Genomic DNA, 26,962 nt, shown 5'->3' with positions numbered 1-26,962 from the left:
ATATTTTCTAATGATTAAATTAGTTTTGGTTTTCGATTATTCAAAATATATATATATATATATTAGTCATAACTTTTTTAGGGAATGCACTTGAGGAATCGTCTATGATGAGCCTTGAAAACTGTTACTCCTCCGTTGCACTTGGGGATTTTACTACGTTGAATCTAAAAAGATGACTTTGACGAGGAGTTTTTGCTTATGGAAAGCAGCAAAAGATGGGATGATTAGCCGTCGCTTGTGAATTCTTGTTCTTTGGTGTATGGTTGGGTGTACAGCGAGACCATTTTGTCTCCTTCTTTATGACTTTGACGATCACCGGGGAGATGAGATGATTTGCTCGACTCTGCTGTGATGAAAGAGGTGGTCATGCTTGATCAGCATGGATGGATGGAACTTATCGTGGTATGCATTACTGTGTCAGTGTCCGAGACAAGCATCCATATAGCGTGAATCCATAGTTTGGTGTTGTAGCAAGGATTATATTGCACACTGCTTGAGAATACTATATACCATAGCTTTCTTATTGTATTGCTCCAATAACACAACAAGGCAATCTTCTATAGCTTCCAGAAACACAACTAAGAAAAGATAGGAAAGAGATGAGAAATCTGACTGCTGAGAGATTTGAACTGTTTTGTTGCTAACAGCATAGAACTAAATAAGACGAAGATGCAAAGAACTCAGATATCAGGAAAACTAATTTGTTAATCTTAAACATGTCAACGATCGACAAAAAGAAACATTATTATGTCACATTGCTCCACAGCAGAAATTTTATTTTTTGGGTTTGCTTGAATGACAATAATCAGCAAGATTTCAGCAGAAACTGATTAACTATTGTCATATAAATACTAATTTACCCCCCATAAAGGCCGGCAACAATGGCTGATCCTCTCTTAGCATCATGCAAGCACTGCTGTCGATGATCTTAATGGCTGTTCACTGCTTGTAGCAAGAACCAGGGCCCAATGGAGCAGTTCTGCCTGGTCCTGCTACCGGCGCAGCAGCAACCCCCCTTTGGTTGAGCAAACATCTGAATCTAGCCAATCTTCCTGTGGCTTGCCTTGGGTCCTTCGCTAGTTTGTCAAGAGGAGTCCACAACCTCTCTTTGGAAAAAACAAACCGATTGCAGAATTCGGTAGATTCACGAAAGATGATCAGAAACACTTAATTAACAATGGCATGAATTTTGACAAACAGTTTATACAAGTATTGATCTTTATCTCTGCTTTTGATACTACACAATACATTTTTCAGATATGAGTAGCATGAATGTTGAAGAAGACAACTTGATAATATGATTCTGTCAAAGTAAGGAGACAGCAGAGGTAGCACTCGGCTGGTTTGGTGCAGGTTATTCTTGAATCTTTTATATGAAAAAATTAAGTAGAATTATTTACCTCTATATCATAAATCTTGTATTGGCAAGTTTGATATTCTATACTACCACAGCACTTTGGATGCACAAGAAGATATCACTTGTTCTACAAACATGCAAGTTCAGATGTACAAAAGTTGGTGGACTCATGCTGAGTTTGTGAATTTGTCAATGCACACATCTAGTGTCAGACCAATAAAGATATTACCATTTTGAAATGTTCAATTGATCTGTATGCGAATATGCATGGACTGATGTTTGCTGTCTGACTGAATGCCGATATTGGAACATATAGTTCGATAGCGATACAATACCATTACTTTTTAATTTGTTTTTCTATTTTATTCAATTATATATATACTGGTCTTATATTGGTTGGGTAGGTGATGGAAACTGATATCTAACCGAGATTTTAATGCTTAGTTTTCGCCAGTATTACCTGCAGCAGCTGCAGCACGAGGCCAGATGGTTTGCTCGATATCAGAGGCATCAATACTTTCTCCCCACATGCACACCTCACCACCAATGACCAATTTCTGCTGCTCAGGCGTGGAGATGTTTGTAAGGGGCTCATTCATGTAGAACTTCTGCCATGGGACATCCAAGTGATCCAAGTACCACTTGTCCTGGTTGCTCACAATGCATCTCAGTCCGGCCGCCACCACCTTCTGTGCTACTCCACCACCAAGCCTGCAAGCACACAAGGAAAATTGTCTTATGACAGTGATGACACCAACACAATCGATCCGGATCGTTGTACACATAAATAAATCCAAATTTCCAACATGCATTCTGATTTTTCTTTTTTTTTCAGGTGAGGATCTGGGAGAGGAAACACATGAGGTTTTTGAATGATGTAAGATAGTGTATCATCATAACTTTTGTTTTGACTAGACAGATTGGACAAAGACAAAATGGCATCAAGAGCATAATGCAATTAACATTCTATAAGAAATAATGATATGATCTCATTGGATGATAAGTTTGTGCTGCATTAGTTTGTTCAGTTTGTCATGCTGACCAAAAGATGGATTTTGAAAAAGCAAACTGTTACTATACAAATACATAGTCAAAGTTTATAAATATGTTTATTTTGACTAATATTAGACATTTTACAACATCAACTACAAGTATGATGAATGGATGATGGATGGTCTCTGTTCCCAAGTATCATCATGGTATCACTGATTACATGAGGGTTGTTAATGACCACATTTATTATCCAAAAAATCAACATTTGATGTGTATTTTATCATTAATGATGAGAACTTACATTTGACATATTTGAAAGCATATGTATTGCTTGATACCAATTAGAACAAACATGGCAGATCAAGAAAAAATACCAGTTATGAACCACAGTTTTTGGGCTGAGTTGACTCCCAAAGTTGTTGAAAGTCTCTTCCCTGTTCATCAAGGAACACAAGTTTTAGAGCAGAAACAACCGAGGACATACAATTCATCCAGATGTAGAATTCATACCAATTGATGACTTCATATCCATGTGATAATGCTATTTTTTGTGCACGCAAAACAAAATACTTGTAGCCCTGAGATTCATTCATTCCATGTTTATTCAACCTGTAAAAGAAATTACATAATGTTGGAAGATAATCTAAAGCAGTGTCTGCCATACCGAATCGTACCGCCCGGTACGGGCGGTACATACCGGTCCAACAGGCCAGCGGTACGCAGACCGCCCGGTACCGGTCCGCACTGTAGCAGTGCTACAGTGCTCGGTACACCGTACCGTACCGGTACCGAGCCCAGGTCGAAATACCGATACGGTACGGTATTACGAACCTTGATCTAAAGTTTATCTGAGTTAGCGTTAAAAGGTGTTATCTAGAGTCATACTAAATTCTGTATATGAGTAAGATCTTCATATATGAGTTATGACTTTGTAAGCTAGATTAGGAGAAGAGTGATGGATAAACCTCTATGAATCATACAAGTTCACCAAAATTCTTTGCAATTTTCAGACAGATACACCTTTTTTTTATGCTTGTCAGACAACGAAAGTTACTGAAGGATTAAGGAACAAGAGATGAAATATACTTGAATGTTATTGGAGGAATGCAAATTTATAAGAGAAACATAATCTAATGATTTTTTGAATAGAGTGAAACTGAGGTTACATTTTTTATAATAGGACTCAAAAATAGTCCAATGCTATTTAAAAATATTGTAATTCAAGTATCCAATTTTTTAATTAAAACTTAGAAAGAAAATTTCTAATAATTTACAAGTGATTTTTGGCCTAAGTGATTGTAAATTCTTCTCAAATTAGTCGAAACTAAAAAATTGACACAAATGTTTTAAGGACTAAAATCAGTGAAAATATCTATTTTGAAAGTTGAAAATATCTATTTTAAAATTTTGAAATAGAAAAAGTGATTCTTCAAGCCTTTACAAAATGTTTTTAAGGTTTTATTAAATCCTGGATCATTTTGAAATAGTTGACTGAATTGGCATTATTTTTTAATGAAGAAATATTGTTTGTAAATGAGAACCAAAAACAATGTAACTCAACTCCTTTGGAAAACATACGACGATAATATTCACTAGTTTTTGGCCTAAAGTAATTGTAAATTCACTTTAAATATCAAATTTGAAAAAAGGTACAAATTGAGCTTTTCAAAGATTTAAAAAATTAATAACCATATGTTTTAAAAAAATATTACATTAAACAATGTATAAGACACTCGAACATGTAGTCGAACCTTATATCAATTAATATTGCAACAATGCATTAACCATTAGGTTGTCTCAACAATGACATGAAAATTCATATTTGAAAAGATTAAAAAAGAAAAATGATCATTTGGGTCTTATATATTATTTCCAAGGTTTTGTGAAATTTTGGATATTTCTAAAATAGTTAGACCTAAATTACACTATTTTTGAATAAAACCTAAAAATTTGAAAATAGTGTAACTTTGTCTCCAAAAAAAATTATTTCAAAACTTTAGAAAACGTTCTTTAATAACATATAAGTGATTTTTAGTACAAAATAGTTGTAAATTCATTTTATATTGGTCAAAATTGAAAAAATGACTCTTGGCCCTTTTAAAAGCTTAAAAATATGTGAAATACTTATTTGATGATTTAGGCCTTTGTAAATAGTTTTTTATGTTCTTAAAAATTAGAAAATAAAAAAGAGTTAGACCTGACTTTTACTCTTTTTGAATGAGGTTATCCTATATTTAAATAGGACTAAAAAACAGGGTGACCATATTTAAAAATAGTTGATCTAAAAAAATAATTTTCTCTCAAAAATTTAAAAATACTTGTATACTAATAATCGTGGTCTTGAGTTTTCTGTTGAGGTCTATCCTATAGAGGTACCCAAATTGGATCAAATAAAAGTACAATGAACTTTATCTGGAATCGGACTTTAATGAACTGCTTTAACGGTTAAAATAAATATTCATACCTATTTTAAAGGCTTTTTGGATGGGGTTAAATTGTTTTCTAGTCTTCATAGTCTTTTTGAATGACATTAAATGCTTTTTTTAAATAGGATTAAAAACAATGCAACCCTAGATTAAAAAAATGTAACTCGAGTCTCCAAAATTTTATTTTTATTATTTTATAAAAACTTTTTCAATAAAATTTAAGTAATTTTATACCCAACATAGTTTAAATTTACTTCAAAATTTATAAAAATAAAAAAAATGATATAAATTCAACCATTTAAGGGTTGAAATCAGTGAAAATGCCTATTTGAATGACTTAGAAATAGGAAAAAAAATACATATAGGCCTTTGTAAGTCATTTAAAAGGAATTCTAAAATTTCATAAAATATAGAAATATTGAGATCTGAGTTATAAAATTTTTGAATTGAGTCGCACTATTTTTGAACTCGATAATAAAAACAATGCAATCATATTCAAAAATAGTGTAAATCAAATCTCAAAAATAATATAAGCAAGGACTTCAAAATTATTTTCTCAAAACTTTAAAAATATTCTCTGATGATATTCATTTTTTGTGACCCAAAGTGGTTATTAATTCACATTAAATTGGACAAAATTTTGAAATGAGATAAATTCAACATTTTAAGGCTAAAAATAATGGAAACATTCATTTTAAAAGCTTAAAAACCAAAAGTGGCCATTTAGACCTTTCTACATTATTTCCATAGTTTCCTAAAACTTCAAAAAAAAGAAAAGAAAACTAGCACCTAAGTTATGTTATTTTTTAATGGGATTATACTATTTTTTTAATAAAATTAAAAATTGTGTAATTTTGTCCAAAAGAGGTCATTTGGGCCTTTGTATATCATTTCTAAGAATTTCTGAGATTTTAATATATTTTTTTAAAATGTGATATCTGAGTTATATTTATTTAAAGTGAGATTACACCATTTTTTTAATAGGACTAAAAAATAATGTGACCTTGTTCATTTTAAAACAACATAAGATAGGTCTCCAAAAAATTTTCTCTCAACTTCGAAAAATCTTCTCTAACAATATTTATATGTTTTTTTTGCTCAAAGTGGTTATAAATTCATGTTGAATTAGCCAAAATTAAATAAATACACAAATTAAACCTTTTAAGGATCGAAATCAGTGAAAATACCAATGTTAAAGACTTATCTTAATTACACTTTATTTATTAGGATTATACTATTTTAGAATAGGTTTCCAAAAACAATATACCTTGTTTGAAAACTATGTAACTAAAAAAACATTCTCTAATAATATACAAGTGGTTTTGGGGTAAAGTGGTTGAAAATTCATCATAAATTGGCCAAATTTATAAAATTAACACAGATTCATCATTTTAAGGGTAAAAAATAGAAAAAATCATTCTGTGTAAGTCATTTCCAAAGTATCTTGGAAATTTGATAGTTTTTGAGAAAAGTGGATCATGATTTATTCTTTTTTAATAAGATTATACTGTTTTTAATGTGACTCCAGAAATAATATAACTCTTAGTCTCGAAAATAATTTTTTAATAGAACTTCAGAAAAATAATATTTAACTGGTTTTTTAGAGCAAGGTGGTTGTAAATTCACCTTAAACTAGGTTAATTTAGATAATGACAAATTCAATCTTTTAAGGGCTTTAATCAGTGAAAATACCTATTTTAAAGACTAAAAATAGAAACATAATTATTTGAGCTTATAATTTTTTTAAAATTTCCTTTAAAAAAATTAATGGGGTTAAATTTTCTTTAATAGGAACCTAAAGATAGTATAATCTCATTCAAAAATAGTATGATCCAGGTTTTAAAAGGATAAAAATTCAGAAAACCTTTTAAGATAATATTCAAGTGATTTTTTGGCTGAAGTAGTTGTAAATTTAACTTAAATTTGATAAAATTAGATAAATAAAACAAATTCAATATTGAAAGGAATAAAATTATGAAAACACCTATTTCGATACCATAAAAAATGATGATCATTTAGAACCATGTTAGTCATTTCAAAGTTATGCTAAATATTTGATAATTTTTAGAAAAAGTGAAACCTAAGTTTCCTTTTTTTTTTCAAACTTCAAAAACCCTTCTCTCATGATATTTAATAAGTTTTTGTTCCAAAACAATTATAAATTCACTGAGTAAGAAAATTTGCTTAAGTGTAATCATCAACTTGTTCCTCAAGAGAGGTGGGCAAAGCTGATATGAAATTTGAATGGAAATTAAAGGCTGAAAATGTACTATAAAATTTAAGTCCCAAAGACATGGGCATTCTAATGAATGTAGATAAACAATGAAGTTGTCTTGATAAAAACTATTAGAGGTAGAAGAAACTATGATCTATGTGATTAATAAATTCTATAAAGGTGGAAATTTAGGTTTGTAAGGATACATACCATTCAATTATATGAGGAGTGTTGGTCCAGCAGCCTGAAATCCACAACAAAAGTGGTATATTATGCAAAAAAAAGAAACACTTGCATACTTAAAAATATTAAATTAAATTAAAGTTAAAAATATCACCTGGTGTGGCTTGGTATGAGCGGTATTTACTAATTCCGTAACCTACTAGCACGTGGACCAGAGTAAACCGGATGGTATGTGTGGTACATGGCTTGTGCCACCCAATATAGCTGGCATACGATGACACTAACCTTTTTTTATTTTTCAGATCTTTTTTTGAAACTCGATATGTCTGGGTCCAGTAACCAAAATTAAAACCTTGATTTGAAGTATCTAAACTTCTAAAACAATTGTTTCTTAAAGCCATCTTTTGCTATTTGTATGAGACATCAAATGAAACATGAATGGTAGAAAAACAAAGTCCAAAAGGAAAACATGAAAAGTGACTTTGTAAAGATCAAATGTCAAGAAATGACCCAAAAAGAAAGTTAAATCAGTGAAGTAGTATTTGATAGTTTCCGTTGTCTCTAGAAGTTTCAAGTTTGCCCACCACTGACCATGATGACTAAAAAGAACATGTTGAGGCATAAACAAATGAGGTGCTATTACAATTAACAGGAAATGTATGAGCTTACTTGTGTTAACTTCATCACCCCCCAAATGGACAAACCTGAACTTGAAAACCTTAGTGAAATCTGAAACATTAATCAGGAATTAGTCAGTCATCTAACAACCATCATGAAAGATAATCTAACTTGCTTTTCTAAACTAAAAATAACATGAACTTTGAGAATAAATTCTTAGAAAAGAAGTCACATCAAAAGTATCAATTCACTGTATTGTATTCATCCAATATTATCAATTGCAGATATGATCAAACTCTGCTGTTAATCTTGTAGAAAGTTCTGGCTTTATTTGTCAGGTGCCTCTGGGAACCTGATTATTATGTGTGGCTAGTCTTGTTAACATCTAAATCACTGAAACCGTATTGTATTAGATGCAAACAGCAAGAAGAAGAAAATTTACCAGAAAGAATTCCTTCAATTACTTTGAATGTGAACTCTTTACTGACATCAAGTGGTTCTTGGCATTCAGCTGAGGGCCACAAATCAGGATAGCCCACACCCCTACAAAAGATAATTTATAGAGTTTTATCTGGGTTGTGTAATCACTCCCAACCCAATTCACAGAGAAAAATCAAATAAATTGAAAAAGAATATTGCATTGCAGAAAAGAAGACATCTTTGGAGATGCAGGCTATGATCACCAAGAGCAGTATGAGTTACTATAATAACAACATGATTTCTTTTAGTTAAAAATTCAAGAATTTTTAAATCCATACTACAAAATAAGAGCTAAAAGGCCTTTGGACTTTATCTACCATGAGAGAGCATGGCCGGGCACATCAATCTCAGCCAACACGTTTACTCCCCTTCTTTCTGCATACCTGAAAATATTCATGTTTAGAAGTACAAAAAATTCAGTCATGAAGAAACTAAGAAGCACCATAAAACTCATACTGATAGATAAATTACAGGTATACACATATGAACCATTTAAAAACATACACAAGTGCAGATGATAATTTATGCATGTGAGGCATCATACAGGAGCTTTTGTCCCAATTCTTGTCACCAGAATGTATATTCTTAGGGGTTTGTTCAATGTTCATCAGAGCAGAGGGTCATATGTGCCACTAATATGTGTGCATGACCACAGAGAAGAAGTAGGCCTGCTTGGCATGTAATTAAAACTTAAGTATATTTTAAGAAGTCTGATCATATGTGCCACTGATAAATGTGCATGAGGGGATGATGCAGAGACACTGACAACAGTAGTGTGATGGAGACTATATGGGTCATACATTGCAAGAAAAAATATTTCAACTGATGAAAGGAAACTAGACATCACATAAGAAAAAATAATTTCTTTCTTCTTAGTTCAGATGTCTGTTACACTCAAATATATCTGTATGCAAACTTTTTGTCCTAAAAAATCATATGCCTGTAATGATCTAGGTATAACCCTAGCATATTCACCATCTCTTGTTGAGAGCTAGGTACAGATGGCTGGTAAATGATCAGAGGTAGGCCAGTGTGACAATCTCCAAGAACAAACATATCACAACCTTGAAAAGGATGCTTAAGTAGCCATTCATTGCTTACTGTACGATTTCAAGAGCATCAGCCTTAGTATATCGCTCAGAGTAGGAGTATGCACCAGCCCACAGTCTTGGATATGATGGTATCTCCAAGGGGAAGGATTGCTTATCCACGATATGCCAGTGAAGCACATTCTGTATGACAGTAAGCTAGAATTGATGGAACAAACACATAAAAGAGATGAAAGATACTGAGAATTTGAAATAATTATTAAAGAGACATGACACAATCTATACTATGAAAATTTGAGGATGAGCTGCAACGCAGATAGAAGGATTATAAAAGGAAAGTGTATGATAAAAGGATGAAAAGATGAACATACCAACTTACTATAGGCCATTGAATCTATAACACCTTTTATTATTGGGAGGGGTAGGTAATGTCGTGATGTATCTGCATCATAGACAGTCGCAAGTAGTGACCAATCTTTTTTGCTCATGCATGAAGATTATCATGAACAATCATATTGAGGTAAGAAAATTTCAATAAAGTCATGAAGTTCTCAATTGTTAACTATTTATCAGATTTTTTTTAAGATAGCTAATAGGATATTATATACAAGGCCGCGATGTCTGCAACATACACAGTAATAGGTTGTAACAGATACTTTTTCACTCATGCATGAAGACTATCATGAATCATCACATGGAGTTAGGAAATTTTCCATAAAGTTATTAATTTCTCCATTGTTAGATAATTATCAGAAATTGTCAAAAATAGCAAAGAGAATATCATACACAAATAACAAATAGTAGATTTAAAAGTTTCTAATGCAAGCTTAGTTCATTTATGTGTGTGCAACTTGGTTATAAGAAACCTATGTACACACTTCTGTATCCTTTCAGGTTGACCTAAAAATTTACACTAAAAAAGAAAAAAATCTATAAGGAATAGTATTTACCAATAAGAAGTCCCCGATATGGGAATCTTGGTTGATCTAAAATATACCAAGGAGCCAACTGTAATTCAACAATTCTCTTATAGATATTAAAATGACACAGTTGGCTGAAAGTCTGCAAAATCAAACAAAATCAAATTGTTGGTTAGATCTACTACAGTATATTTTACAAATGAAATCCATTTTCGTAATGCCTAACTTACCTGCAAAGCATGAAGTGCTCCGTAAACAGTTTGTGCCTGCAAAAGTTATGATGGCGAATTGATTAAGAATAATAATTAACTGAGATGAGAAATCTTTTTGCATTAGATTATGACAACACGGTTGATTGACATTTATTTAGAACTATAAAAGAACCAAATGAGGTAATGAACAACAAATCCCTTTGTGGCATCCTTGTAAGCTTATAAGTGCATCATCTTATGACTCCCCTCCTCTTTCAGACCAATGTTTTGTCATGAAATTGGCCAATCCTGATCTTGATCAGCAGAAACAGAGGCATTTTTCCTTATTGAAGTGCATTTCAGTAGAGGATTTTAATATTTCAATTGCCAATCCTTAGCCAATATGTACATTTTGTAGATATCTGTAACTAAAAGATTACCAATCCCATTGAAACTTGACAAATGCAGAAAAGACTCCACTGAGACCAAAATCAAAAGCGAAACAACTAAAATTCTTGTGTCAGACCTACTAATTTCTGTTAAATTTTGCAACCAGACCAATTTGTCCAGAAGATGATCTCTATTTTCTTGTTATGCTCGACAAATTTATTATGGACTAAAATAAATTTCCCACAGTGACAAAACAGAATTTAAGTGTAGTTCAGAGGACAAAATGGAATTTAAGAAGAACCAAACAAAAATTCCAGATAACTATGCTAAAAACTAACTCAAATTTTCATGAAAATTGGAATATGCACTTCTGAACATATGATGTTCCTGGAAAACACATGGATTGTTTGGACTCTTTGGTGACAATTTCAAGAAGTTATTGCTTCATCTACCTCAATACGTGCATACACATGTTTCCCAGCAGCAGGAACATCCAGTTTATAGGACTCATCGATCCCAAAATTCAGCTGCAAAATAAAAAAAACTGTATCAGTAGACCATCAAAGTAATGCCTCTACAGGATTTACTTTTTACTCAAGAAATCTATGTTCCAATCAAACATATGAAGAGATACTAATTATATCAAGAATGAATTTTGGCAGCATTTCACAAGTTTTTTGCATACATTAAATTGTCACTACTTCACATATATGTACTAATCAGTGAAGGATAATAATATAAAGAGTCATAATTCATGTAATTCGAAACACACAACAACAACAACAACAACAATATCTGACTAATCGAAAACTAATCATGATAATGTAGCAATTATTTTCTCCAAATTTATGGCGACAATAAATAGTCTCCCCAAAGATGGTCAATCGATTAAGTAAAGGCCAAATTATGGACGATGAAGAACAAATACCTGATCTTGAGGTGACAAGATCACCACATTTAAGCCAGCAAGCACCGAAGAGGTTGGCGTGCGGCCATCAACGATATGATTCACTTCAACCACATCAATCATCCTGTCAAATGCTTCCTTCAGCAGCTCGGAACCGTCTCCATACTTGCTTCCCTGCGTCGACAGCACGAAATCCTTGCTCAAGAACAGCGTCTGGGAGCCATGGCTCGCCGACTTGGGCATCGGCCAGATGTTAACGCCGTCATGCTCTCCACCAAATGCCAACACGAACAACCAAGCAAGCAACCCAACGCAGAGGAGGACTTCTCGAGCCCAGCTTCCAACCGCCAGCGGCATTATGAGAAGAAAGGAGCGATTTTTATAGCACTCCGAGCAATGCAGATGGCCAGGACGCAAAGAGGTGGAACCAAGATCTGGTTTCGATGCAAGAAACTGATAGTTTCAGAAATGCAAGGAAAAGAGCGCCATTCTGAGAAGAAGAACAACAATAACAAGTACAAGAACAACCTGAAGCTGATAGCTTTGCTGTTCCAGCAGCAGGGATATTATGAAGGGATTGAGCGAAGAGACCAGGGGAAGGGAGGAGATGCAGAGACAAGAAGGGTGTTAACGAAGGAAAGGAATCTCTTTAATAAGGGATGGAGACAAAAACGCAGCAATTAAGATGTGAATATAAAAAAGGATAAAGTTGCAGATATCAGAGAGAGAGAGAGAGAGAGGAGTCGAGGGGCAGTTCTGGGATGGCAGAGCTTCTTGCTCGTGGATCTCTGCGTGGGCAATGCAGTAGTGATGGTTGTGTTGGATGCTTCTTTCACTTCCTTGGATTGGTGGCCAGGCAGAATGCGTGAGAGAGAGAGAGAGAGAGAGAGCGAGAGCAGATTTACCTGCTCGTCTGCCACAGCACAGTCACGCCTTTTTACTGTCATGCCTTATTTAGCCGACATATATAACACCAAATCTCTTTTTTTTTATCAAGTTATAAATACTTATATAATATACACACAAATACACATGCAATACATATATATTTAGAGACAATATAATTCTGCTAAAACCTAGAGACAATATAATTAATTTAATAGACGAAATAATATGGAGTTTAGTGTTTTTCTTTATCTTTTATATTTTTTCCATTATGATTTTGATATAATTATTTTAAAAAATAGAGTTTCAAGTAATTATTTAAACATATATATTTAGAGGCATCACTACCCCAATACAAAAAAATAACATACAAATATTTTTATGACACCCACAATTACACACATAATATATACATATATATACATGTATGTAGATACAAAATGGGAATAAAAAATAATTTTTCCAAAACCGAAATTAGATTGCATTCATATTTTTCTAAATTAAGATGAAAATTGTTGATCATTAGTAGACAAGATAATGTGGATTTTATTTTTTTTTTTCATGATATTTGTATTTTTTTTTTCCCATTAAAATATTGATTTAATTATTTTAGAAACTACAGTTCAAGTATTTATTTTATGTTTTTGAAAACATATAAGCACATATAGAGACAATTCTATTTATCATATGGTATACATACATATATTTAAATATATATCTACTACCCCAAATACTAAAAAGAAAATAACATATAAAAATACTTTTGCTGCTCCAAAATCTTATGTACTACTTAATATAACCCTCCAAATTTTACATCTTATATATATCTCTTCAAATATTTGAATCTTTCATATATGTCACTCCCAATGGTACCTATCCAATAAACTCAGGCTAATTCAGTATTGGTCATTGTTACTAATGAGTTTAACAAATATTAAAATACCTAAAACACCCTTTAAATACTTCATTATAAACTTGAATTTAAAGTAGTAAGTAAAAAACTTACTAATTTGTAGGAGTATATCTCCTGAAGGTATTAATGTCACTTGGATCTTCAACTAAATAAATTGATTATAATAAGTTTTTATTAGTTTTCAAGTTCTTTAGACATAAATAAATATATATTTATTTGTATATATATATATATATATATATATATATATATATATATATATATATATATATTTGTTTGTTTTTATATGCTTTGTGGTAATTGAAGATGATGATTTCTTACCTAACAAGTTGTCCCAATTATTAGTAAATCATTAAAAAATTTGATTACCTTTATGCCCAAAGAAAAGAAACATTAAGATAATGCATGATACTTTATTTTAAGAAAGGGAATGGGAAAGATCATAATTAAGTCTGAGAGGGACACTTTACTATGTGATGATTTGGGTTGCCACAGCACTGCTCTCTCTCTCTCTCTCTCTCTTGAGGAAAGGACTTGTGGGGCTTGACTGCATGCAAAATAATGGGTAGTGATGAATCAGTCATCCTTTCTATAATTATATAATCCATTGGATTTTAGGCAATTATTAGTTTGATGGATAGGTTGGACCACTTATATGAATCACACACTCTGCATGAGAGGCCAAACAATGCATCAAACAGTTGAAGAATTGGCAAGGGTAAATTAGTCACTTTATTTTACTATATCACTTTGGTAAAATTCCATCTGGAATATTAGGTTTTGGTATTTATTAGATTGGAACAAAAGTAGGACCAATAACACAAAACATATAATTTGTGAGATGGGTCAAGATAATATTTTTAAAATCGGACCGATCGGTAAATCAATTTTCGACCCGACCAACATAATCGAATTATAAAATATAAAAAAAATTGATAAAAGATATATCAAATATATGTAAAACTGCTAATATTATTTTTAGATCTTAAATCCTTTGTAATTATCATAATAAAAATATTCAATATAAAATTTATATTTTTAGATCTTTTCTTGTTGTTGAACTCCTTGTAAAAAAAAAAAAAAAAGGGACCCTAGTTGAATTATTTTGTTAAAATAAAAAAAAATGATTCTTTTTGCTACTTTTTTATGTGTTTATCCTATTGCCAACTATATGTGTGTCCTCAATAGAACTTTTTGAAGGCATAGGCCACTTCTTGAAAAGGTTTAACTTCAGAAGTGCTACACATCATGCTCATATCATAATCAAGTTAGAAACCCTAGAAGGAGGAACTCCCTTCCCCAAGTTGCTGATAAGAAGAAGTTGGTCCCATTCCATTGTTTTAGGTTTCATACCATGTATGAGCTCATATTAACTTTTTTTCACCGATGCCCACATAATTACTCCTAATTAATTTTTCTTTTTTCAAGTGATGTGATCTCTGAGAGGCTTACAATAGACAGATCAACCTAAAAAAGCACGATTTTTTTGCTAATTATAAGCTAATATAATAGCCTCTCTTTTTTTTTTTTGGCTGAGGATTGAGATAGGAAGACAAAAGAGTTTAGTAGCAGCATGTGGCATGTCCTGGGAAACTGACGAACCCAGTCCCACATAGCATCTCCATGGCTGGCTGTGGCTGTTGCATCCTCCTTTTCCTGCTCCTTTTTGACTCAATTATTTCCATACCTTTACTCCAAAAACCATGTGTAGTAGTACAACACCATACAAATTTAATGTCTCAGTGAAACGTAATTAATTAGCCATTTCACCATCTCAGTGTACCTCAATGCTTGTTATTGCTTGAGCATCTTCTTCCTCGTTGCTATAGTAGAAGTTTTCAGCCTGTTCTGTGCTTCAGCTTCTTTCTTCCACAGTTGGCAGTAACAATTTGAAGTCACATGTTAAATCTCATCGATGCTGATTCCAAAGATATACTGGTGACCTTTTCTAATGAGATATAAATGTACGTGGATGAGACATATTTCCATGCAAATTCCTCTAAAAATATTATATAGTAGTGTGATTCCATCTTTAAACATAGAAGATGAACACCCATCACATTCTATGGAGGATACCCTTTACCCACTAGGATTGACATCTTGAGCTCAAGGCAACTTCAGTAGATCATTCATGTCCTACAAGTTGCAGTGCCCTTCGAGATTGCTCCTCAATCATTTCATCTGGTGGAATGTGGCCAATACAAGCCGTGTCATATATCTATATATATATACGAACTGTAACCGAGGATTATGAATAGCTCTTTTAGTGCAGAAACTGAAGTGTAAAGCATATCCATCCTAAAGGGCATACATCTTCTTGTATTCACTATTTAGTATCTCTGAGTCGGAACCGACTGAAATAGACCACGAGCGGGACCTGCTCCCTGAGTTCCTCCTTATGTTCCTCATATTCTTTTCTTCTATTCGGTGAACAATTATGCAGTAGCACATTGATCCTAAGGTGGTCAGCATGATTGTGGCACCTATAGCCATGGTTGACCAAGCCAGCCACAAGTCGTGGTGGCCTACCACAATGTATGTCAGGGAAATGAAGGCCACTGATATGAAGAGGCAAGCCAGCCACATCAATTTGTTCATCACAAAGACCATCCTCCTCTTGGCCTTCTGCTCGACGACTATCAAGGAAGTTTGGACGACCACCACTGCTAATGAGATGAATAGAGCCAAAGAATCGAAAACCAAAAAGATGATGAATGCTGCATTTTTCGCGATATAGGCTTGTCCAAGAGTAAATCCATCTTCAGCGTCCGGAACAAACTGGCCCGGCAATTGGAATATGGCCGCAAAGGCCACCGTGGCGATGAGAACCGCAACCACAGTGTTGGAATTGATGGCGTTATTGAGACCTCCCAGGTGGAGCTTTTGGAGCCTCTTCTTGATCTTCTGGACCTTCATTTCGGTTTGATGCGTTTGTCTGAGCTGGGACTGAACATCATGTTTTATGTCACTGACAGTTTGCTTCAGTTGCTTAGCAGCAGTCATTGTATTTGCAGGTTCTTTTGCAACAACTGCACCAAATTCTCTTAGAATGGCAGCAATCTCTTCATTTTCACATTTCTCCGCAATGCTGAGGGCTGTTTCACCTGCTCTATTCACTGCATTGATGTCGATTCCTTCAACTGATATCAAAGCCTGTACAATCTGCAGTACCATAAAGCAGATTTTTTACTCGTTGCTAGCAAATTGACATGAATTACATAGATGATAAGGTGTCCTAACACTGCAGATTCTAGAATGAAATATACAATGGTTTCAAGATAAATATTAAAGGTCAACAGTCAAGAAGATTATACCAAAGCATGTTGCGCTTCGGGCAATTGATCTCTCTTGCAGACAGCAAGTACTCCATGTGTGCTAAAGAATAAATAATAATATAAGTACTGCCTATATAAACATCTCTCTTAGCTTTTCAGTATGACCGCTAAGGTAAATTTACTAGCAACATATTACAGACAGGTGGTGCCAAACAGTAGTTCACAAATAACTTTCAATAAACAACCAGATATCATGACCCCACCTGATTAGTCCCCTGGCATAGTGACTCAATAGACTGAGCCTATAACCAGATGACCCGAAATGCTTAAGCCTGCATTGTTAATACTGAACACATCTAGTTTTATATATCGTCAAAATCCTCCTAATTCCAATTTGGGACAAATAGATTGTCACAGTAATTTCTTGTTAGAAAGGTCACTTAAGGGATAACATAAGAGTCATCGGTGATCAAGCAAGCAAAAGGATAATTAAAACAAATCAGGCATGCGTAGCTACCTTAGACCAAACAAACTCACATCTGCAAACAATGAGATCTAGCACTTCAATCTTAAAAGTTCACGGAACAGAAGGGTATGCCATAGATGGCAGAAGACAAAAACACAGAAAAACAAACATGCAACCTGTAGGGCTTGCAAACAGCTAATACCAAATTAAATTTTAAGATATAGTAACTTGCCTTTGGATTGCCCTTCCTTGTAGCAATATGCAATGGTTTATTCCCTTTATTATCTTCTAAATTGATTATTGATGGATCAGGCTTCAGCAACTCCATCACCATCTCAACATTTTGGCCCTTCACAGCCATGTGAAATGCTGTCTGTCCCTTCTTATCAGTCCTTAAACCAATGCGAGGATCCTTATCTAATAGAGATTTCACCACGTTCACATGACCCATTCTTGCTGCTGAATGTAAGACGGTCTTTCCATTATTCCTTGCAATCTTAGCAAGGCTTGCATCAGTTTCTAGCAGTAGATTGACGACATCAACATGACCTTGAGTTGCAGCAGTGTCCAAGGCTGTTGAATTCAATGAATTTGTCGTCATGGCCAGTGCAGGGAAAGAATGGAAGAGTTCCTTCAACACTTCTGCATATCCAAAGATACAAGAAAAGACAGATTAATTATCCAACAATCAAATCATATAAGGAACTCAATAAGAATAGTTTCAACAAGTGATCAGATAGGAAGTGGAACAAACAAATAGATTTATTATTGTGAGGAAAATCCATGGGATTTATTGAAGACAAAGTTACACTATTCTTAGGAAGCAAAAATATTATATAGTGAAGAACGATTATTATCCTTGGGTCAACAAAGCTGCCGAATATTCGATCAAACTATTACATCTTTCCTATATGTGGCTGTTTAGCATCTTCGTAAATTACCAAAAATAAGCAGAATTTGAGCAAAGGCTGTTTAAAGTAAATGCCAGAAAGAAAAATCCAGATAACTAACAGGGCAAAAAGTGTCAATTGTATATGTAACTTTGAAAACCTTTACCAACTCTATGAATTCATCCTTTTAGGTTTCAAAAGTTAAACGATGTGATAGATAAAAGGAATCAGGAGATCCTGACATCAGATAGAGGAAAGGAAAAAGTCTACATTATTTTATCATCAAACATCTTCAATGCGACAACCTAGAAATCACCACATTATTTCACTAATCTTCACATCCAACATGAGTCTCATGGTTGCGGTGACACCAATAGACTAGCCAACAGTAATCAAAACAACAAAATTCTTCTTTCAAAGTACAAGGAATAATAACACCATATCAACCACAATAAAGTAAACAATTGATGTCATCTATGGGTAGTTGTTTCATAAGGTATGTACTTATCTATTCATCTACCATCGTTGATATTTTACACCCATGGAATAACAAAAAAAGGTTGTGATCGGGATTAATGGCTTACCAAGATGGCCCTGCTTAGCGGCAATATGAAATGAATCATAGTTGTTATTGGCCTTGATGCCAGCTGATTGAATGTCTGAAACTTTTAATATCTCCCGAACGGCCTCCACATAACCCTTTTCTGCAGCAATATACAACGCCGTCTCCCCATCCTGATTCTGCTTGAAAAGCAAATCTTTCAACTGGGTCTCACTGCACTCCGAGAGTATCTTGTGTACACGCACTGCATTGCCAGCCCTAGCAGCAAGATGGAGCTCCAAATCCCCACGCTTGCCAGGGCTCTCCTTGTTCTTCCTTTCTTTGAAACTTTGCTGTCTATCTCCCAATCGAAAACTCCTTTGTTTGTCCATCCGAAAGCTCTTCTGTTTCTCCATCACCCCGAGCCGAAAGCTCTGCAATTTCTCCAAGGCTCCAATTCGAAGGCTCGACTGCTTCTCCATCTCCAAAGCCAAAAGGATTCTGCAGAAAAGAGTTTTCCTTGCTCCCCCCCACCCCCCTTCTTCTATCTCACAACCAAGAACATCACAGACGAAAAACTGTGGCCACAAAATCTAGCTTGGCAAATGATTCTTCTTTCCTCTCAAGAATCCAAATCAGATGTCAGAACAAGAAGAAATCTCACCAATCACTCAGCTCAAACTTCGGTTACCAGAAATCTACAAATTCACCTCAGACCTCAGCTATCATCACATCAGATGTCCTGAAACAGGGCTCGGATCAATCGCTTACACACATCTCCCAATCATGAAAGAGGAAAACCCTATTATCCCGCATCACAAGCCCCAAACCAAACAAAAATACCTCCTTTCTTCCGTCCCACACCCAAAACACCCAGAATAAAGCTAGAAATCCAACCCTTATCAGATTTCTAGCAGAAAAATCACGCTCACTTCCTTCTGGCGACCAGAAATTTCACCATAGTAGCTGAGAAGAAGACTCAGAGTGGACAACCAAGAACCCTTCTTTTTCGCTTTACCCTCCTCCTTTTCACCTTCGTGCTTCCAGAACAGAACCTAAAGCAGCTAAAGAAGCACCGAGACGCCTGCCCATCGATCATTCACCCTTGTGTTCAACGAGCAAAACGATTGCTTGACGCGTAGCAATGGTGCGCGTTGGCCTCAGCGTTCGTGCCACCACTTCGCCAAACCAGAATTTGGTTGGCCCGGGCCTGTAGGTTGAAAGAGAGTGGGAATGATGGCGGCTATTGCCATCAACATCAAACAAGGGGAGGGGGGGGCACACTGCAGGCGCAAGACTCCAAAGCAAAACCAGTGACAGATAAGATTCCGGCGAGAGCAAGGAAAGGTGGCCACTGCAGTCTGAAGGCCAACAGAGTTTACTGCTTTAATATTAGTGTGTGTGTGTGTGTGTGTGTGTATATCTTTGTAAATATCTTTTTTTTTTTGGTTTTTTTCTTTATGTTTCTCACTGTGAGTAATTTAAGTATATTTATGGAAAGATAAATACTTTTTAGGGCCCATTTAATCAGATATGCACTCAAATATACGTAGATGTAATGTCGCTAATTAAAATTTTAAGATGCTATTAGAGATCCTAAATTATATATATATATATATATATATATATATATATATATATATATATATATAGAGAGAGAGAGAGAGAGAGAGAGAGAGAGAGAGAGATCTTCATGAATTTTTTTTTTCATAATGAAAGACAAAATGATTATAAGAAACATTGTAATTTTGGAAATGGTTTTGCAAGATTTCTCTCTCATTATAGATCACAATTTCACTCTATTAACCTCTACCACATAAATATGTTAATGTTTATAAGTAAAATATGACCGTCAATTTGGCAGTGTGATTGGATTATCTTTTTTAATTCTATTTTTATTATTTAAGACTTTCTAGTAAATATAGGCATGTTCTTCATCCATGTAGATCAATCGGAAAGGCGACATCCCAAAATGTAGTCTTATTCAAATAGATAATAACTAACAGTGGATTTTGCCTTTCTGATCTGCCGACAACAAATCCCTTTTGCATAAAATACAAATGTTGTTTAATAGGATATGTTAAATTGTAGCTGTTGTTCTTATCCATTGTGATGGAAATTGAGTGCAAACTGTGTCTTCTTTTCTTGATATATAGGTGTCTAATTAGCTTAAGATCAACTTTTTAGCTTATAGTTGCAAAGATGACCATGATTCATTTTTTCAACTTAATTTTGTAATATTAAATGTGCTTTTGAAGCAATGTTCTAAGGAGATTTATTATAGCTAGAGGTAAAAGAAGATCTAAAAAATAATCCTAATTTTAACTATATATATATTTATATATTTCTTTTCTACAAAAATAATTGAGATATTATGATTTTTTTGTACATGAAAAATCATTAATGTTTGGCCACAAGGTTTGACTTTTTACACACTACCTCAAGTTGAAAAAGGTTGTACTTTGAATGAAGAGGTTTCAGCTTTGTGCTCCTTGTGACCTCTTGCAACTATCCAAGTCTTCGTTGCATCGTCAACCATCGTAATGTGCATGAGAAGCAAGATTTTGACCAACCCAAGCTAGTGATGTCATCGGAAGCATGGCTTGACTTCCACCGGAGACTTGCAGGAAACATAATAAGGTTTGGCTCTCGAGAAAATATAGTCAATACAAAACATTAAAGATATGATTCCTTTTGAATGAAAACTAGAACCTGATGAATACTTCAGCTTTGATATCCTTGTGACGTATTACTTCATGAGAAGCAGTATCTCGAATCACAAAGTTCCCAACTTCATGTGGCAGATGAACAGCTTGGGAACCTCATGTTTCAGCTTTCGTCTCCTTATAATATATATTACAGCCACCAAAATCTGCACTGCATCATCGACCATCATTTATATAATGTTCATGAGAAGAAGCCATATCTTGAATCGCTTATTCTCAACTTCATGACGAGGTCGAGAACCAAATAACTTTCAGCTTTTGATCCCCATAGATTACAACCACGAGGTTTCGATCCGCTTACGATGCATTGCAGCTACCAAAATCTGCACTGCATCAGCAACCATTATGTATTATAATGTGCATCAAAAGCAACAGTTTGACAGATTAAAACCAATGATGTCGCATCTTTTGTTGCTTAGTCTAACCAGCTTGACTTGGCCACCGAGACTCCTTTTAGCACATCATCATCCACCGTAATTTGAGTCGCAAAAGAGAACGATCTCACTTGATCTTAGTTCGGCCTCAAATTGCCTGCAGAAGGTACGATAAAGAAAGAGGTAAAAGAACTCGAGTTCAAGCAAGTGGTTTTGGCTTGGATCACAAGCATTTGAAGCTTGAACTTGACCCCGCAAGATCACAATTGAGTTGGATTTTGACTCCTCATGATGGTTCAGTACTATCTTAGATGGCTCACGGTTTTCGCATCTTTCCATATCCACATATTACCATTGATAATTCCATTAAATATGCCAAAGAAGCAAAATCCATCAACTCATTATAATAGCTATGTCAAATTTATGTGAGAAATATTTTAATAATTTTCATCCATAGAGTTCATATACAGGCTTGTCAATATCTATCTCGGTTTTCACACATTATTTTTCATTTTTTTTCCTTCATGTTCGTGATTCATTTCTCGAACCAAACCACTCGATAATAAAATATATTTTTCTATGAGAATCCTTGAGATATAATCTTCTCATTTGAAGATTATATACGAAATGGAGTATAAGCATTTGAGTCAACCCCAACATCATAAGATCACACAATGACACACCATGATATTGAATATTTAGAATATATATTTTTATGTGGGTCACCATGTTCCACAACAATAGTGCAAGTGACCCACAATGTGCTTGATCTTTGAGAGACATAAGTGGGACATTCTTCATATAATGTACATAAACACATGACATGGTTCCCTTTGTTAAACCACAGTAAGAAGGAATCATTCAGGCCATGTACTTACTAAATTATTGGTGGGTAAGCTTCAAAGTTCATTGCATGCTTCCTTTATCTATTCCACACAACAATTTGGAAATATTGTCAAAAATATTATTATGTCAATTAAATGTCTCCTAGTCTTAGTCATTGACCACTTGATCAAGATTCTTTGTATTGAGACCAAACATCCAAAAAATTATACTAATTCTATATGATTATTAAATAAAGAGAATCTTATATGAAGACCTTTTGAAGTTTAAAAAAATAGCACATTGCCACTACAAATTTAAACAAAGCATATGTATGCTTCCATATATTAAGATACTCCACATGTCACTGCCATTAGCATTCATCTTTTTTTTATGTTAGAGAAGTATATAAAAATATAATTCATCTAAAATACCCCTACTAGTTTTAGCATCATAATGAACTTTTAAAGTATATCAACATAAATTACACTTTCATCTAACAATTAACTAACAATAGCCTATGAATATTAGAATGACATGTACGCAATTTTTAGTGTTTGAAGATATGTTTTTTTTTCAAACATATTTATTTATTTATAAACTTATAGAACTTCATGTAATGACTACAAACAACAATAATGATTTGGTTGGTGGAGTGGGATCCACTATCAACCAATGTGTGATGGCAATTAGTGTGTCCAACAAATACTATGATAACAAGGAATCTAAGTTGTTGATTTGTGGCAAGTATTTCTCCCCCACTCCCATAATTGTTTCTCACTATAACAGGTCTGTCTCCTTGTAATTTAGTCATGGAAGACTTGGGATATGGACAATGTAAAAGAGTATCTTGTTCCTTAGTCAATAGGAACATGAAAATTATGATTCAATGTCATCATAAAATCTTGGACAAAAACAAAAATGTCTTCTTCACGAATTTTCTACTTTAATTATTTATCTATAAATAAGACATATGATTGATAAGATAATCATGAGTTCATGTAATATATATCACATGTTGTCTACTGGTCTTCTCAATCATATTGGATAATATATATATATGTATATGTATATATATACATATACATATTTATATTTATATTTATATGTATATATATATATATGTATATGTATATATATGTATATATAATATGTGAAAATACGTAAAAAATTTATGAATATCGAATAATTGAAATTTGAGGTCCCCATCGACTATAATATGAACCATATTGCTCAGATTGAGGAAATGGAAGTCCAAATCGAACCAAGTCAACAGTGGAAGCTTGCTCGTGGTCAACACGAAGTGCCGAAGACTTATCTCAACCTTCCACACGTACTTTTATCTCTTTTTCTTTTATTTTGGAAAAATGCATACACTTAGCTATTTTGTGTACCAAATTCTCCGACACTAACTCAATCTGAAATCACTGATTGCCTAATATTATTAAGCATATTCTTTTCTCTCTCTCTCTCTCTCTCTCTCTCTCTCTCTCTCTCTCTCTCTCTCTCTCTAATGTGTGATATGTTGATTTGAGTGCATCTTGAAATGAATTAAAATTAGGACAGGTTTGGAATGGTTGTTCAACCAATCCAACCGAACACATATCTATGTGATCATCTTCTAGTAGAAGACAATGTATATAATATTTCATAATAATATACTAAATACATTTTATATACACTTTTATACATATATGTGTCCATCATCCACTATACTTATCCATGTGACCATCTCTTTCTCTTGATTTCTTTCCTTCTTTCTTTCAGTAATAAGAACTTAATCCATCAAACACATCTATATGACCATCTTCTAGTAGAAGACATTATATATAACATTGCACAATATTAATATACCTAGCACATTTATATACACTTATATACATATATGTGTATGCAAAGTAGTATCTTTCTCTATACTTACCCAGGTGACACTATACACAACCTTTCACTATAATATGTCAAACATATATATATATATGCATAAAAAGTGACATCTCTCTCATCATTTTCTCTATTTTTCCTTAAATTAATTTTGTTAGAACCTAATCCTTTGAAATAACTGATCACCCAACTAAACTCTATAATTTCATGCCTCTCTTTCTCTCTTTCATACACACAAATCAAACTCGCCAAATAGCATGGAATCTTGTATTGCCACAACCTTGTCATTTCTAATTTACTTCATACCCATTGATAGTAGGCTCTTGCAACTGCCATAGTTTGGGCCACAATGTATTCCATGTTATCTTTGAGGACATAAAACACAGTACATGAAAAGAATTAGAAGGTTTCATAGTTTCTTCATGATCGATACACTCCATCTCAAATCATCAGATCATAACCTGTCATGTTTAGTCATACATAACGTTTCATACCTCTTTGATCATGATTGAAAATAGTAATGCTGATAAGAAATGTAGTTATATATCGATTTCAGAACTAGTTGAATCAGATTTCTTTCATTTAAGCATCAAATACACATTATTTTAATTTGATAAATAGAGATAATTCTCCTAAATGACCATTATGGATGTGATATTACTACATTGAAGTTTACACTCATTATGTATTCCTTAAAATAGTACTTAAATTTTGTTTTAATACGAATGTGTCAACTAGTTTAGATGGTAAAGATCTTGATAGTATATCACAAAATCTTGGATTGAATTTTATTTTTTATCATTTATCCTTTGTGAAAAAATAATTTCAAGATGGCCATAGAAAATGTTTTAAGAGTATGTTCTTTTTGTTTGTAATGTTATAAGAAAAAAAAGAAGGAAGAAAGAGAAAAGAGAAAGAAGGCTCCATTTTCCATTTGTATAAATGAACTGGATTCTAAAGCACGACAATTGGAAAGAATACTTTAGTCAATGAGAAAAGAGATGATGATGAACTTGTTTCCTTAAGTTGGGAACTTTATGATATAAAGAAAAAGAAACCTTCCACTTGCTCGTGACTTGTTTTCATTAATTTATGTTGTTGCTTGCAAGATGAGAAGTCCTATAACTCCATCCATTTCTTCGGGAAGAATCCTTTTGACAAGCTCATTTCCTTCCTCATCTACTAAACTTGCGGCGTGACAGCATGTGATGATCCTCCAACAACAAGATTGCCGTTGTTTCGGCCTTCAAGTTAACCTTGTTCTCCATGTTTAAGTCTTTAAGTCTGTCGATGGTCATGTGATATCAGACACAAAACCTGTGCATATGGCCTCGGCACAATATATGTCTTATGTTTTATGTTTGTAGGCCCTGAGAATGATGGATATCAGTTTGCAGTTCCAGAATTCATGAAGTTGAGCGTGAACAATACCTGCAGCTGCTCTTGACTGTTCACGAAAACCATGCATGTAAAGTGTATATTTGTTAGGGTTAACAAGTTTTTTTCTTTAATTTTTAGAGTCGATCAAATTAAGTAAATCTTATATTCGTTGTTTTCTTTATCTATATGTTATTGTTGATTCTTTGTATTGTTGTTATTGGTCTCAAGATGTTCTCCCCTACATTATGTTAGGATACAAGAGGGATTAGTAGCTTCTCAGTTCCTAAATACAGTGAGAGATTGAGACATCAACATGGCAAAATCACTTCTGAGGGTTTGCTTGCTGAAGTATGTGCCAAAAGGAATGGTGTCTATAGAATTAATCTCCAGTTGCTGCTGTAGGATGAGGTCATGTTTGCTACTCTATCTTCCTATGTCCTTCACACTCCAACCTCCAATTCCTGCTCGTGAAACTTATCTTCAACTTCTTCCAATATTTTAGTCTGCAGGATGAGGTCATGTGTGTTACCCCATTTCGCCATGCTCAGTCAGAGGCAGAAGAAACAAGCATGAACTTATCCGCAGCTGCTGTCAAGCTCAAACTCCCCATGTTACCTAAGACAAGGGCCATGAAACAAGCACCCTTGCATCCATGAACACAGCTGCTTATCACTTTGTCACACCTGAAGGGGCTACTGGTGCCAAAGATTAGAGTGCCATAGAGACTCTATGGATGCTTGGACAAGAATCAAGACCTTTAGTGCTCTTTGCCATCATAATATTTCCTCATGTTGTAGATAGCATATGTGATCAACATAATCATGGCTAAATTATCGAATCCATCTTTTTTGTATGGTTAATTTAAACCCATTTTTTGCTTTCTTTTGTACTCTTTTTCACCTTTCTTTTAGCCTCAACTTAGTCTTTAGCATGTTTCTTTCTATTGGCTTTACCAAAAAGATGAAAGAATGCCATTGCCAATCCACCAACCCTTCTTGCAGTTTGCTTCTGTCCACTAGGTGGATTATGATTCATGTTTGACATTTAAGCAAACACCTAGCAAAATCAGCATCTAATACA

General features: G+C 33.9%; 2 protein-coding genes across 3 annotated transcripts; both read right to left on the bottom strand.

Annotated features, from left to right (window-relative positions):
- Positions 1 to 685: 685 nt before the first annotated feature.
- Positions 686 to 12,521, bottom strand: LOC103971127 (beta-hexosaminidase 3-like). Of its 2 annotated transcripts, XM_065153758.1 has the most exons (15): positions 12,258 to 12,521; positions 11,751 to 12,163; positions 11,275 to 11,349; positions 10,472 to 10,507; positions 10,272 to 10,383; positions 9,693 to 9,763; positions 9,374 to 9,504; positions 8,590 to 8,655; positions 8,235 to 8,335; positions 7,844 to 7,903; positions 7,202 to 7,235; positions 2,861 to 2,959; positions 2,725 to 2,784; positions 1,818 to 2,068; positions 686 to 1,106 (listed from the first exon to the last, which is right to left on the bottom strand). In XM_065153758.1, exons 2-15 carry the CDS (start codon positions 12,084 to 12,086, stop codon positions 940 to 942), a joined length of 1,599 nt encoding a protein of 532 aa, XP_065009830.1. In that variant the 5' UTR covers positions 12,087 to 12,163; positions 12,258 to 12,521; the 3' UTR covers positions 686 to 939. The 2 variants fall into 2 exon arrangements, with proteins under 2 accessions (XP_065009830.1, XP_065009831.1); XM_065153759.1 differs by lacking the exon at positions 2,861 to 2,959 and having other exon boundaries at positions 12,258 to 12,520.
- Positions 12,522 to 15,509: 2,988 nt separating this feature from the next.
- LOC135641293 (ankyrin repeat-containing protein At5g02620-like) lies at positions 15,510 to 20,051 on the bottom strand. The gene is made up of 3 exons (XM_065156599.1): positions 18,743 to 20,051; positions 17,501 to 17,910; positions 15,510 to 16,689 (listed from the first exon to the last, which is right to left on the bottom strand). The coding sequence occupies exons 1-3, from the start codon at positions 19,179 to 19,181 to the stop codon at positions 15,826 to 15,828; spliced, it is 1,713 nt and encodes a 570-aa protein (XP_065012671.1). The 5' UTR covers positions 19,182 to 20,051; the 3' UTR covers positions 15,510 to 15,825.
- Between the last annotated feature and the right edge of the window lie 6,911 nt (positions 20,052 to 26,962).

Source organism: Musa acuminata, chromosome BXJ3-6 (genome assembly GCF_036884655.1).
Source record: "Musa acuminata AAA Group cultivar baxijiao chromosome BXJ3-6, Cavendish_Baxijiao_AAA, whole genome shotgun sequence".
NCBI lineage: Eukaryota > Viridiplantae > Streptophyta > Magnoliopsida > Zingiberales > Musaceae > Musa > Musa acuminata.
This window is presented reverse-complemented; position numbering and strand designations above follow the sequence as displayed.

Coding starts and splice junctions, on each gene's coding strand:
- LOC103971127 (XM_065153758.1), bottom strand. CDS start 12,086: ATGCCGCTGGCGGTTGGAAGCTGGGCTCGAGAAGTCCTCCTCTGCGTT. Junction 9,764..10,271: donor ATATCGGGGACTTCTTATTG/GTAAATACTATT, acceptor TCTATGATGCAG/ATACATCACGACATTACCTA. Junction 7,236..7,843: donor GGGTGATGAAGTTAACACAA/GTAAGCTCATAC, acceptor TGTGGATTTCAG/GCTGCTGGACCAACACTCCT.
- LOC135641293 (XM_065156599.1), bottom strand. CDS start 19,181: ATGGAGAAGCAGTCGAGCCTTCGAATTGGAGCCTTGGAGAAATTGCAG. Junction 17,911..18,742: donor CGCTAAGCAGGGCCATCTTG/GTAAGCCATTAA, acceptor TTGGATATGCAG/AAGTGTTGAAGGAACTCTTC. Junction 16,690..17,500: donor CAAGGAAGGGCAATCCAAAG/GCAAGTTACTAT, acceptor ATGGTACTGCAG/ATTGTACAGGCTTTGATATC.